The sequence below is a fragment of the Vespula pensylvanica genome, chromosome 1 (assembly GCF_014466175.1).
Source record: "Vespula pensylvanica isolate Volc-1 chromosome 1, ASM1446617v1, whole genome shotgun sequence".
NCBI classification, from domain to species: Eukaryota; Metazoa; Arthropoda; class Insecta; order Hymenoptera; family Vespidae; genus Vespula; species Vespula pensylvanica.
In genome coordinates this window covers 760,329-774,817 of record NC_057685.1, presented here as the reverse complement: position 1 = coordinate 774,817, position 14,489 = coordinate 760,329, and the positions used below count along the sequence as shown (strand labels likewise).

The following is a 14,489-nucleotide window of genomic DNA, read 5'->3' as shown; positions in this document are numbered from 1 at the left end:
GTAATGACTAGGTCATACGCTATCGCCACGTTACGATAGTTCGAGCGTGCATGCGTGCATGATGCATGCGGGCGGGCGGGCGGGCGGGCGAGCGAGCGTGCTTTCTACAAAAACACATTAGAAATATAATTCATTAGCGAAACTAATCATCGTTATGGCTGTATATTTATACTGTTGCATTGTACGTTCCACGTAACAAAGAAAAGTGGAACCGAATGGAACCGAATACGGCACGAAGAAGATACGAGTTAGATTGAATCGGCTGTCCGTTGCTATCGAATCGAATGAGAGAGAAAACAAATAGAAAGAAGAAAGAGAGAGGCGTAGAGAAAATTGACTCGGTCAAAGAGGAAAGACAAATAAGATATAAGCTCCTCTCTCTCTCTTTCTCTCTTTCGTTTTTTCTTGTATTCCATCGTATCCGATTAGAACTGGATACGATAATTGGCTGGTCGCGGTATCGATCTCGCTTTGATCGGCGACAAGGACGAGATAGAAGTCTCGCTGCTGGCAGTGCCACCAGAATCTCGTCCTCCGCTCTTACTACTGACGGTACTTCCCGTACTCTGTCCACGCGAACCCGTTTGCTTTCTCAGAGCACCTTTGCTACTAGCAGAGGCGTCGCCGTCGCTCAAACGACCGTACTCTCCGATTCGACGAGAGGGTGGCGGTATCAAGGAACGATTTTGTCCGTCCCTATGCTTAACGTCGTTCCCGGTCGTTAATTTCTTCCTATCGGAGTCACCTTGAAGTCGCTCGTACTCGTGACCCGACGTGGACGAAGGTTTCTTCAAGGAGCTGTTTTGAGCGTAACTATCCGTACCGGGTGACTTCTTCCTACGTTGTCCCTTCGCGTCGAACCTCCCATATTCCAAGGTGCAATTTCCAGAATCTCGGCCCTTGCCGATCGACGAATCCAAAACTGGACCAGGATCCGACTTCTTACGCGTCTCCGTGTCGCTCAGACGACAATAACGCGAATTTGTAGACTTGAGACTTCTCGGTGGTCGTGGAAGCGAACTCGGTGGAAGACTACCAGCTCGACGAGGCTCGCCTTCCTGCATCCTTTGTCTCTGCGAGCTTCTACCTTGTTTCTCCAACAGCAACATCTCCTCCGGCTTACCATCTGACAATCTCGAAACGGTACCCTTCAGTCTTGTGCTCGCTGTTGCGAATTCCATTATACCGGCGGATGCCTCGCCTCCAGAGTCGTCCAACAAACGACTCTTGCTCGAAGCGGTACTCGAGCTACCTGTACTGTCTACACCCGCCAATAATGGCTTGGGTATTTTTCCTTTTCGCGACGCAGTGCCTGGATTAGAGAATCCTGGAAAACAGCAAAGTGCCCGCTGAAACAAGAGAGAAGAACGCCTGCGTTGGAGAGGAGTACCGGGACCTGGAACGGAGTTAGTGCTCGCCACAACAGCGCATGCACACTCAAGGATGGTACTGGATCGGTCTTGATTTTGGTTTTGGAATTAGTGGGATTTTCTGTCAAGGAGAAACTCGAGATTAATTTTCGCGTGCCAATTCACAATCTCTTCTATAATCTACGTTTAATTTGGTTTCACGTTTGATTAGTATTACGAGATGCCGATCGAATGTAGTATGTAGTTAGGATTCTCGTCGCTCGGAAATTTCATTGTAAAATATTTTACGTTAGATCACACAGTGTTATGCAAATGATGACAATCGAAAAACTCTGATTGGAAATAGTAAACACGGCTTTTCTGTTCCGTTTTATTTTAATTTCATCGAAGATATTACGATATATAGCGAACAAAAGGAATAGCAAAGATGTTCGTCGTTAATCGTGTTGACTATTTCCACTTTATCAAAGATACTACCTCAAACATAACACGAACACAAAAATACCTTGACGTTGATCTGTAAAACTTTCGTTATCTGCAACGTAGTAGAGCTAAAGAAATTAAAATGTAATTTTCCGCAAAATTGAATCGACTTCAATATTGCGTGTATACATGAAAACTCACGAATATATACGAAGAGGAAAGTTTTACCATACAGTGCCAACAGTGGCACTTTTAACTTTCGTATTTCCTGGTTGTAATAATTATTATTATTTCTTTTTTTATTATAATTCATTGTCTCAACGAATATACCGCTTGCCGGCTCGTCGTCTTAAAATTTCTTTTTTTCTTTTTCGATTATGCGACTACGTGAAAAAGGTTCTGCCTACCTTGCTGAGTAACTGCGAATCTAATTCCTTCAACTGATCGTCAAGGCTCTTGTTCGTTTGCTCGAAACTTCCTTGTTTTCGATATTTGTAACTGTCCGTGACTCCGTAAGATCCGGTACTGCCATAACCGCTTCCAGTGCCTAAGACACTGCTAACTGTAAACAAAATTAATGAAGACATGTAACTGTAATTTAATATAATATAACTGCAATTTGAAAAAGGAAGCAATTTGAAATGCCGAAGAAGCTGATCGTTAAAATCGTGTTTTTTTTTTTTTTTCTTTTTTTAAATTATATTTTTACCAAGTTCTGGTGTGCTTGTCAGTGCAGTATGATGATCTGCCGACGTACTTGAATGAGACGAATGTGCAGCAGGATAACTGCCGACTCCACTACTACTACTATTATCTTTGTCGTACGTGTGCTTTTGTAGAACTCTTATCATAGCATCCCTCTCGGCTAACTTCGACTCCAGATCTTTCATTCTGTTTTATATACAATATTAACATGATATGTAACATAAGGATGCGTTACATTATTAAAATTACATTATTAAAATTGTAATATTTTTCAATTTACCTCGACTCGAGATCAGTTAATTTCTTTTGTGCAGCATGCACTTCATCCATATGTCGTATTTTTTCGGAACGAGCTTCTGCGATTAATTTTTCTGCATCTTGGCTTGTTTTTTCTAGAGCGGCAATTTTTGCATCCCTATGATTGAAATAAAAAAAAAAAAATATATATATATATATATATATATATATATACATAGATTTAACTTGTAAATTTTTTAAATATTTATCATAGAACGCTTGATAAAAGTATACGAACGTACTTTGGAAGACTAGCTGCGTCTATAGCAGCTTGCCTTAGTGCGCTCTCTTCCAGATAACGTTGCTCCCATTTAGTAACGTCTCCTTCGAGAGACATGATTTTTTCGTCTCGTTCGCGTAACCGTCGTTTTAAATCCGCGATAGTTTCACCGCTCGAAGATTGTTCGCTATTATTACCACCTCCCCCACCTCCCTCTCTTAATTCTTTTTCAAGTTGTCCTCTCAATTGTCTTTCGGTTTCTTCTCGTCTATCGCTGGACGCTTGAAGGGAGGATAAAGCTCGTTGAAGTTGACCGACTCTTTCTACGTATACTTGTTTTCTTCGACACTACAAAACGATAACATTTCTAAACGTTAATATATCTGAGTCATCATAACTTATTTATCACGTTAATAATATAAATTTGACGTGAAAACTTTCGAGGATAAAAGTCTGTACCTCTTCTTCAAGACGTACAACGTTCCCTTGTGCATTGGTAAGAGCAGTGTCCAAAATATCGATATGTGTGCGTTGCTCTTGTAGCGTTGCCCTTTGTGCAGCTAATTCTATTTCTTGTCTTTCCTTCGCGGCAGCTAACTCTTTATCTATAAATAAAAAAAAATATATGTATGCATATATATATATATATATATAGTTATATAGTTATATATATATATAAGCTCGCACATAATAATAATTTAATCGAATTCTTAAAAATAAAGGAATATCGACGTACTCTGCGAGATCAGCTGTCCAATAAGCAATTCGCGTTGCGTCAATTCTTTTTTCATTGATTCTACGATCGGAGGACTATCTGTTCGAGAAGATAACAAATCGATTTGATCCCTTAATGCACGATTTAATTCTGTCAATCGTCTACAGTCATTTTGTAACCTCAATCTAGCTGCACGTTCGAGTTTTTCTCTTCGCTCGCAAGAAGCAGCTAGTTCCTCGTGTGCACGGTGAACCTTTGATATTTCTTGCTCCAGCTTTTGAGACTTTGCTACTTTGTTGTAACAACGTTCTAACTCTAACTTTAAGGCACTGTTTTCTTGGATCACTATCTGAATCATTTCAGATGGTGGCCAGATTTCACCCATCGCGGTTCCTATTTCTTCCCGACCTTTGGTTTGAGGTCTAACAAAAGACAGATAAATTCGAATATATGAATTAAAAAGTTAATGAAACTTTTAATATTACTCATGTTATAATACCTTGGAGAAGTAGCTCGTGGATCGTAAGAATCAATGTCTCCTTTACCAATCCTAGATAAGTCCGGCTGCGATCTTGATAACGTTAATTTTTCATTAGGTCCAAGAAATCTAAGTTTATTTTTTAAAGGCAGAAGAGTGGAAGCATAAGATTGCGGAGATCTGTCTTCGAATTCACTGTCGTTCTGCTTCCCTCTTTCGCTTTCTCTCATTCTTACTTCTATACTTCCTCCATTATTTACTAGTTTACTATAAGAAGGCACTTTTACTTCCTTGGCGAGATGCTTTAATACCTGTTTGCAATAATGAATTATTAATTCTTCTGTTTATGACTTAATTTGATAATATTCGGAAAATATGGATATCTTTTATCATAATTTTTATATTAGAATCACCTGCGATTGACTAAGGTAATCGTCAGGTATGTCTGTAATTTCTTGACAACCTCCACCTCCAGATTGTTCGTAAAGATGATCTTCGTGAGGGATGTTCGATATCGATTGCATCGTAGGGCTGTTTGAATGTCCTTTACCACCACCATCGCAATACACATAACCCATATCTCCATGTTCTCTTACTATGCCAGATAGTCTAACAACAATAATAATACACGAGATAACGCAGAACTAATTAATAAATGTTCAAATTCTTTGTAAATATTTTTTATAGATTCAACGCTTGATACGCTTTATAATATTATTTAAATTATTTACCTTCCTGACGGTGTCCACGAGTTGTCATCGTTCGCGTTATGAATAATAAGAGTATTGTACGAACTTGTGGAAACATCCAAGCTGCTTCTGTTAGAACCTACGCTGGTACGATTACTTAAATTATCTTTCAAACTGTTTCTGTTGGATCCATTGATACTGTCTTTGAGACTATTTCGATTAGAACCATTTAAACTCTCCTTCAAACTGTTTCTGTTCGAGCCATTCAAACTGTCCTTCAAACTATTTCTATTGAGTAGATTACCCTGTGTTTTAACAAAAGAATTTCTTATGTAACACAACATTGATTGTATAGTAGTAGGTCTGAACAGCGTGCAATCAAGTAAACGTACTACTTCTCTGTAATATCCAATAACAAGTTAATTACTTCTTTACATGGAACTTTCAAATTAATCCTATATTAATATTCCACGTAACGCTTATCGCAACGTATTACCTTTCTATCAATTTTTTTATATAAATACATTTATATAAAAAGTATCATATTTACTTGAATATTGGGTATATTTTCTTTATGGCTGGAAGATCTAGACGGACTTTGTTGCTGATTTTCTTGACCTTGTGGTTCTTGACGAGCCGTATGACGGATGACATATCGCTCTTCGTTGCTTAAATTTTCGTTCGAAGTTGAAACATCTGTATCACTACCGCTAAGGCTTTGAGGTAAACCACCTAACGTAATAGAGAACGAAGCATTAAAAAGATCAAATCCTATATTTCATACAATTTATAATAACGTCATGTTAAAAATTGTACCTTGCATTGACAACTGCTTTCTTTGTATATTGTTATTAGAAAATGGAAGAAACCTGCCACTTTGTTGAATCGAGCTCATGATCGCTGTTATTTCATTTAGATTTCTTAGGTTTCATCTAAAAATAAATATGAAATTCATTTCAAAATCTCAATAAAGGTAATCGAAATTATGACAATAACCTTGCTTCATAGAATTACACAGATTTTCTAGTTTTAATAGATTTTTCCTATAACGGATATATAAGTAATATAAAAACAACTGACACTTTGCTCTCTAATAAAATTATCACACCTAATAAATATATTTCTCGATACCGTGGAATACCTAAATATTATTCAAAATCGTTTTATCTCATCGATTTAATCTCCAATTATCCAAAATATAAAAACCGAAAGTTTGTACATCGAGTATCGAATCAAGAAAGAAATATGAAAAACAAGCAAATTCGTTTCGTATCGTCGTGTCAGGTAATCACCGAAATATATAAAATAAAACGATCGACAGCCTAGACGTTTCTGTGGAATTTCATTGCTTTCTTAAAACACGTACTACTTTTATATCTCCTTTTCTAAGTTTCTATTCACGAAACACGGTGAAAACTTTCGAGCACTTTATCTTCTTCTAGAAGATTATAAATGCATACGAACGAAGGGATATTAAAAAAACTACGTTTGCAGATTAATCGTGATTACGTGCTAGCATGTCGCGAACACGTAAAAAAACACGGAGCCGCCGTGGAATGCAGTCCTATTCGTGCGATTCATATTTGACATTACTGCTCGGCGAACGAAAAGGCGCGAGAGGGAGGGTAGACGAACGAGTGAGTGAGCGAGAGCGAGAGAGGTAGAGGTAGAGGGAGAGGGAGAGGGAGAGGGAGAAAGAGGAAGACACATTCTTACGAGGAACGCATAACTAGAAGAGAGACGGAAGCATCATAGCAGTAGCAAAGCAGAGCATTCTGACAGAGGAGGTGTCAACATTTTGGAATGCTGATAATTTAGAGATATCGAATTTGTTCGATATTACGAAACGCTTTAAACGCGTTCGTAGGTCGTTCGAAGGGAAAGTTAATCGGAGCTCTATCGGATTTAATATAGCCTCGTAAAAAGATTTCCCCCGGGATCGCGAATCTTATCATTTGTCCGTGTAGTATTTTTACAGCTTTTCGGAACTGGTAGTACTACAGCTGCATAAATAAACAAAAGAAGCATCCTCGTAGCAAGGCTCTGGGAAGGTTCCACGTGTCGAGGAAGATGGAGAACGATCGATCGGGCTCAAAGAATTATCGTTCGATTACTCACACGACATGAAAATGCGACAACGAAACCGAATATATCGCGATTTATTTCAATGAATTGGTACACTTCACTCCGCGCACGAGAAATAAAAATTCGTGTTTGCCACATTCCTCGCTAGAGGGCAACGCTTTCGAAAGGGGGGCACACTCCGCCAAGGTGATCATTCCTTTCGCGTTCCATACCGCGCCATTTTTCCTTACCCATTTCGTTCGTTCCCATGGAGATGTAAATATATTTTTGCAGGATATTTATCAATGAAGATCTTGGCATCGAGTATAAAGAAATAAATGAGATACAAATACGTTTCGATTTTTTTAGATTAGGAGGAAGGAATGGTCAAACGTCGACTCTGATTGGAGAATTTCATCAGCCAATCGCGTCGTATCTCTTAACGGACCAATCGCAAATAGCCAGGGTGTACAACTATGTTCGCGTTTACTAGTCATTCTTGGAATAACAACGTCCATGTCTGGTACGCCCATGAAATTGAAGAAACGAGTGTTCGTTGGTCAGTAATCGCCATTTTCTTAGTCTTATGTACAAACTTTTCTCTTGAAATAATACGAGAACGTTACGACGATAACAACAACAACAACAACAACGACGAAGACGGAACAACGTGTAAGCGACACGACGGAGTTTTCAACGAGCGCGATGAATCAATCACGAAATTTCACGTCGTTGTTGAATCCGAGTTATTTGCAGAATGCGCAGCAAAACGCTGCAACTGCTAACGCGGCTGCTGCTGCAGCAGCCGCAGCTGCTGCGGTGAGTGCAGCGATCGCAAACGGAACACCTCTCAACGCGAATAACAATTCTACGACGCAAAGCAGAAAGCGCGAAGCTGAGAGTGCGTAAAACCATCGTCCCCCTTCTCTATAAGAATATACATCATTATTTTTTCAATACATATTGTAATAACTTTCTATAACATTGACTCTCTATAAATATTATCGTAATGTAAATCTATTATTATAGATCTTTTATGTATTACTTTTATGTATATTGTATATTGTACGTCGTTCTTGTTCTTATAGAGTCTATTTCGTAAAGGAAAACTCGTTTTAAATTTGAGAATGATCAATGATTATTTTAGGCGATGTTAAGCAGGAGAAAGAAACGAAAGAGGAACGTAGGAAGAGGAGGAAAACTAGATGGGGTGGTAGTGAACATGACAAAACCTTTATACCCGGGATGCCTACAGTTCTACCCACTAATCTGACCCCCGAACAGGAGAAAGCTTATCTCTGTAAGTAATCTTTTCTTACGTATTATTTTTCATATCATTTAGTCTTAATATACCTTTATATGGACAGAGAATATTTTTTAAGTCAGACTTTTGTATATAAGTTTCCAATATTTATTTTTTAAAGTATATCATTATAAATTATATATAATTATGTAAGTATAAATATGTGTGTCACTAAGTACTTGTAGATACGAGAGGTAAGGCTAACTTTTTTTTTTTTTTAAGAAGCAAGTAGATCATGGATTTCGATAATAAGGATTGCCAATTATTACAAGTAGTTAGAATTATAGAGCAATTATTGAAATTTTTTACTTTGTTTTTTTTGTAGTCGACTCAATTTCTAACATTGCAAAGTTACTTGAATATATTATACTTGAATATAAATACGCGTAGTTTCAATAATTTCGTTCTTTTGAGAATTATAAGGCCTCTTTTGACCTTCTTTTAAGGCACAAACCTTGATATCCGAATCTTCTGAAAAAAAAAAAACAAAATTAATATCTTTCAGCTTTGGATATATTCCAAGCTTAATAGGAATTTTATTCTCTGAAGGTTTATGTGTTGTTTTATATTTTAAAATCATGCTTAAATTATAAAACGTATACGGTTGTAGCAAATTGGCAATATCTAACTGTTGGGGTTTCTGCCCCCTCTAACCCGTTGGTTTACAGTTCAGCTGCAAATTGAGGAAATCAGCAGGAAGCTACGTACTGGAGACCTTGGAATACCGCTTAATCCTGAGGAAAGGTTTGAACGAAACTTACATACCAAAAATGACCATTACATATCTACAATACCTATCTACTGACCATACTGCAGCCCGTAATACAGGGGTCTTAAAATATCTAAATGGCTACAATTGAATTAATATGGGATACTGATGTCCATTTGAAAAGAATGGACTAGTAAATAGCCATCACGCAGCACAGAAGATGAATTTTGATAACATTGGTTTGCCCTAATCAATTTCTTTTATTAATTCATTTTTTACTAAGCACTGCTACCAGATAAATTGTTGCTATCGCTAGAAGTACAGTTAAAGTTCTGACATTTTTATATAAATATTCAATATTCTATATATATATGAATATATATATTACATAGAGAAAATGAAACATTAGTGGCAGTGCTTAATCTGCAGTGGGTATCCTAGTTCATATATTTTTTAAATAGTCATTGTCTTGCATATGTAGAATCTGAGATAGTCTGATGCAAATGGGGTTTTTATAAAGTTATTGAAAAACGTATTTTCCAAGTCGGAAATTCACTATTTTTAAACATAAAAAGTTTACTTAAGATATAATGCAAAGGGATGCATGGGTCACCTCGAGCATAAATTTTTTTCTCTATTTAGGCTGCCGTGACTTGCACGGCACTTTCAATCTATCAGACACTAATAATTTTAATGTGGTTATAATAATATAATAGGGAAATTTTATTATTAACCAACCACAGCAGATATTTTATTATTAATTACGATTTTATCGAGCAGATTTCAGGAAAATATTGGATTATAAAAATAACATCTGCTAACATAAGCATATCTTTGTAACTTTCATTGTTACATTACTTTCAGGTGCAACTTGAAATAAACTTAAATAATTTTTCTAATAAATTGATTTACTCCAATAGGTTTAACTTCTCTGATTTTAGCTGGAACCGTTATGTTATGTCTTTGTGTTTCATTAGTATTACACATCATAGTAAAGTATTTAAGATGATGATAACTAATCTGTCAGAAATTATTTCCTAATAATCACAGGATCTATCTCTTAGCAGCTGACATCATACCGATATCTGCCGTGCACAAACGCGCAGTCTTCCAGTGGTTACCTACTATAGAATAATAAACATATAGCAATTCTACTATTAACGATAGTATATTTTTCATCTTCTGTTCTGATACTTTGGCATTGTTGGCAAACTTTGTATTGTTTGTATAATGTCAACTTCTAATCTCAAGCAATATGATTATAACGAAATATATTTGCATCGTTAATCAATATAACGGAGTCTTTTAGTTATCTCATCTTGTCTTAATTTCACAAGTAATCCATCGCGTTTATAAAGTTTTCATTATCTTATATAGTTGACAAATTTTTGTTTGTTATTTTTCTTGAAAGTATTTTTATACCGACTTTTTTTAAATTATGTTCTTAATTCATTATTTTTATTTTATTCAACTTTTCGCGATTACATTAAAATTAAATATAGAATACATTTCCAACATAGTCAAAGAGTATCAGATATATAGTAAAGAAAATTCGTCTAAAATTTATTAATAATAAAAATTCACTGAAATCAAAATTTATTTAGACTTCAAAAAAAAAAAAAAAAAAAAAAAAATTACTGCTCCATTAAAATTTATTCACTTGATCACACAATCGTAGTAGGTTCAGGTTGCTTGTATGCTAGTACCATCTTAATGAAAACTTTGTATCTTTACGGTTGTTTATTTTTTTTCAGGTCTCCATCACCAGAGCCAATATACAGTAGTGATGGTAAACGGTTAAATACAAGAGAATATCGTACAAGACGTAAATTGGAAGAAGAACGACACAATCTCATACAGAAGATTCTCAAAATAAATCCAGAATTTAAGCCACCGCCAGATTACAAGTATATAGACATACTATTCGTTATCTAACGTTTTTTATATTTCACTATTATTTGTATATATAAATAATATATATTGATATGTGATATTTACTGACCAAAATGTATGTAAAACGCTTATATATTTTTAGGCCTCCGATAATACGTGTCCATGATAAAGTAATGATTCCACAAGAAGAACATCCAGACATAAACTTTGTTGGTTTACTTATTGGACCACGTGGAAATACTTTGAAATGTAGGAATTTGTAAATTAAGTAATATCTCCACTCTTTGTTTTATATCTAACATCGTTTTGTTTCGCATTTGTAGCAATGGAAAAGGAAACTGGCGCAAAAATTATTATTCGCGGTAAAGGTTCTGTAAAAGAAGGCAAAGTAGGTAGAAAAGATGGACAACCTTTACCTGGAGAAGATGAACCATTGCATGCTTATATAACTGCAAATAATTTAGATGCCGTAAAGAAGGCTGTTGAAAGAGTAAGTTTAATGTTATTTCTTTTAGATTGTGATTACGTATCTCCCTTTCGTAACTTTTATAAAGAGTACTTTTATTTTCTTATCAGATCCACGAAATTATAAGACAAGGTGTAGAAGTTCCTGAAGGTCAAAACGATTTAAGACGTAATCAATTAAGAGAGCTAGCATTACTTAATGGAACACTGCGCGAAAACGATGGTCCTCGATGTACGAATTGTGGAGCATCCGATCACAAATCATGGCTTGTACGTAGTGCCTGTTTATAATTGAAGAATCCGAGATCGTTATTACGATCGCTTACTAAAAATGTGTTCATTTTCGTTGCAGTGTCCGGACAAACCAAATGTTACCAATAATATAGTATGTTCAAGTTGTGGAGGAGCTGGGCACATCGCACGAGACTGTAGATCTAAACGCCCTGGACAAGGCGGTCCAGCAGCTGCGGGAATGGGAGGAATGGGACCTGGTGGAGATAAGGCAAAGATAGACGAAGAATATATGTCTCTTATGGCAGAATTGGGCGAGGGTCCTCCACCGGATAGATCAAAATCTGGTCAAACTAGACAACCTGCACCAAATCCAAGTTATCCTGGACTTTTCGATAGGTATACACCGTCTGTTGTAAAGATGTAACGTATGTAATACTCGTATTTCGCATTTGAAATCCTTTCATTTCGTCTTTACAATCTAGACAACAGGCACCTCGCGCCTTGATGGCCGCTCCGGCACATCCGCCGCCTCAAATGATGCAAGGTGGACCTATGATGCCACCACCGGGTATGGCTCCGCCACCGTGGAGTCAAGGCGACGTCAATAACATGAATGGCATGAACATGCAATGGCAACCACCGGTTAGTATGCCACCACCGCCGGGTGTCATGCAACCACCTCCGCCACCTCCCGGATCTACCACTCAGCCAAATATCCCTCCCTTGATGCCTTGGATGGCTGGAAACAATCAGCCACCTCCACCAGGACAGATGCCACCAACGCAAATTCCACCGCCTGGAATGGGTATTCCACCGTGGCAACAAGGACAGCAAGGACCGATGCGTCCACCCCCTCCAGGAACGGCACCACCTCCAGGATTTCCAGGATGGCAACCTCAACAAATGGGTGGCTGGCCCCCGGCAGCTCCCGTTCCACCTCCACCACAGCAGCAACAAACTCCTGCTCCACCGGGAATCGATCTGAACACGTTACCTACGTTATTGGCTCAACCACCACCACCTCCGCCGCCCACTAGTTAGTGTGAAAAATAATTCTATCGCACGATTAAATGTTTTTAAACCCTGTAGTAAGATAAATTATACGATTTTGTTACATTGAGAGACTTGATCATCGAATTATAGGAATAGTTAATACATTTGATGTATTGGTTTATATAATTATAATAGAACGTTATGCCCTGTGCAACTTTGTTCTTTCCAAATAGCATTGCGCATAACGAAGACCCAAGTTCTTAATATAACTGTATAATGTATTGTATGGAATACGAACAGTATGTTAACTTGCGCGAGGATATTAATTACTCCCGTTGCTATAATGTAGCTGAAATATCTAGATTTGTTTATCATTGTTTATAAACTTAAACAATACAACTAATCTTTCTTACAACAACAAAAAACCGATTGTCATACGTTACGCATTTTTATAATGCAGAATGTCCCTGTTAATTTCACGATAAATACGTTGTTGACATTGCACATCTAATCATACGAATATCATTTGTTTGTTATTTCGTACAATGTCGTCATTATAGTGCTATTCGCCTGTTAACTCAGGTTCTTTGCACTGCACATTAATATTAAGCTTATTACGAAGAATAGTAGTAAAGTACTGTTCTTATTAGTACAAACTTGTCCAGAATGTATTGTTTGTGCATATAATGTTACAAAATTCCACCGATATACATGGACGAAGTATCAGAAAAAAGAACCAAGGGAAAATGATGATCTTGCGATATTGATTTTACGGAAGAAGAAATATTTCTTAGCTTTCTATACGAGAAGAAAAGGATAAGAGAAGAGAAATACCTAAATTTATATGTGCACAAACATGAAAAAGGTAGTGAACACGGATGATGTATGTTTTAAATACGATAGGATAACATTACTTTAGTATATACAAGTTATTGTAGTTACATAATGAAAAATATAGTCAGTTTTAATACCACGCAAAGTATCAGTTGAAGTAAATGGACATATTTATAAATTAATAGTATTGCTTTTTCCAACAAACGATAATTTTATTTTTCATGTCGATGTTCGTTCTATTTATATACGATAGCAAGATTAAATTTAGAAAGAACATTACCGATAGATCGATTGATCATAAAGCGTGCGTGATCATAAAGAAACTATTGAATAAAGGAAAGTATAAAATATATATAATTAATCATAAATATTGTATACATAGTTACGAAAAGTAATTGTCTAAATTTTTGCTTATATATAGTGTACGTTAGATATGTCCATTGCTGAAGGAATTATAAATATTATTTTGGCTAATCACCGAATTGTTTTGAAGGTTATAGTATTAAGCTATTATTACGAGTTTATTCCATTAAAGTAGTTTTGTTATTGGATTTGCTATTGGATTGGTAATGATGTGAATAAAATAATTAAATTCCTATTCATAATCTTAATAGATATTAATGTTAGTAGTATTACGTATTAAGTAAAAAAATGTAAAAATATTTACGGGGACAATGCTAGTTTGCTTAATGTGTAATCTGTACACAATAAAGGTATACATTAAAAATAGTAATATTTACATGTGAACTTCAACAAATAGTCGGATGTTCTACCACAGTCTATCGCGATACTTCGACGAGTCAACGTCGTTTCTTCGTACTACAACTTCTAATGATTTAAGTAAGTAATTCTAAGAGACACTACGATTGCATAATAATATAATCCTATCAAATTATGACAAATAATACATAGTAAATCATATTTTCAAATCAACGCACGTTACTAGAAACACACACACACACATCAAATTCTTCAATTTTGCTTATAATCATCTTCATATTTCTAAGTTCACGTGCATATTTTCCTGATCATTTTGACGCGTCCCTGAATATAACAAATGGACCTCTCTCTTTCCGTTCCCTCTTCGCTCTCTACTT

At 36.2% G+C, this 14,489-nt stretch overlaps 2 protein-coding genes across 5 annotated transcripts; one reads left to right on the top strand and one right to left on the bottom strand.

Moving 5' to 3' along the window:
• Nucleotides 1-262: 262 nt before the first annotated feature.
• Nucleotides 263-7,150, bottom strand: LOC122629696. 3 transcript variants are annotated; one of them, XM_043813429.1, is made up of 13 exons: nucleotides 7,016-7,150; nucleotides 5,714-5,829; nucleotides 5,448-5,629; nucleotides 4,940-5,202; nucleotides 4,622-4,817; nucleotides 4,230-4,519; nucleotides 3,752-4,152; nucleotides 3,475-3,620; nucleotides 3,038-3,363; nucleotides 2,779-2,913; nucleotides 2,503-2,684; nucleotides 2,201-2,355; nucleotides 263-1,349 (listed from the first exon to the last, which is right to left on the bottom strand). In XM_043813429.1, the coding sequence occupies exons 2-13, from the start codon at nucleotides 5,790-5,792 to the stop codon at nucleotides 426-428; spliced, it is 3,279 nt and encodes a 1,092-aa protein (XP_043669364.1). In that variant the 5' UTR covers nucleotides 5,793-5,829; nucleotides 7,016-7,150; the 3' UTR covers nucleotides 263-425. The 3 variants fall into 3 exon arrangements, with proteins under 3 accessions (XP_043669364.1, XP_043669384.1, XP_043669374.1); XM_043813449.1 differs by lacking the exon at nucleotides 7,016-7,150 and adding an exon at nucleotides 6,264-6,515; XM_043813439.1 differs by lacking the exon at nucleotides 7,016-7,150 and adding an exon at nucleotides 5,894-5,911.
• Nucleotides 7,105-14,125, top strand: LOC122629762 (splicing factor 1). 2 transcript variants are annotated; one of them, XM_043813533.1, is made up of 10 exons: nucleotides 7,105-7,237; nucleotides 7,331-7,520; nucleotides 8,109-8,261; nucleotides 8,933-9,008; nucleotides 10,728-10,880; nucleotides 11,009-11,115; nucleotides 11,190-11,356; nucleotides 11,443-11,601; nucleotides 11,684-11,961; nucleotides 12,048-14,125. In XM_043813533.1, the coding sequence occupies exons 2-10, from the start codon at nucleotides 7,478-7,480 to the stop codon at nucleotides 12,604-12,606; spliced, it is 1,695 nt and encodes a 564-aa protein (XP_043669468.1). In that variant the 5' UTR covers nucleotides 7,105-7,237; nucleotides 7,331-7,477; the 3' UTR covers nucleotides 12,607-14,125. The 2 variants fall into 2 exon arrangements, with proteins under 2 accessions (XP_043669468.1, XP_043669459.1); XM_043813524.1 differs by lacking the exon at nucleotides 7,105-7,237 and having other exon boundaries at nucleotides 7,437-7,862.
• The last annotated feature ends 364 nt before the right edge of the window (nucleotides 14,126-14,489 follow it).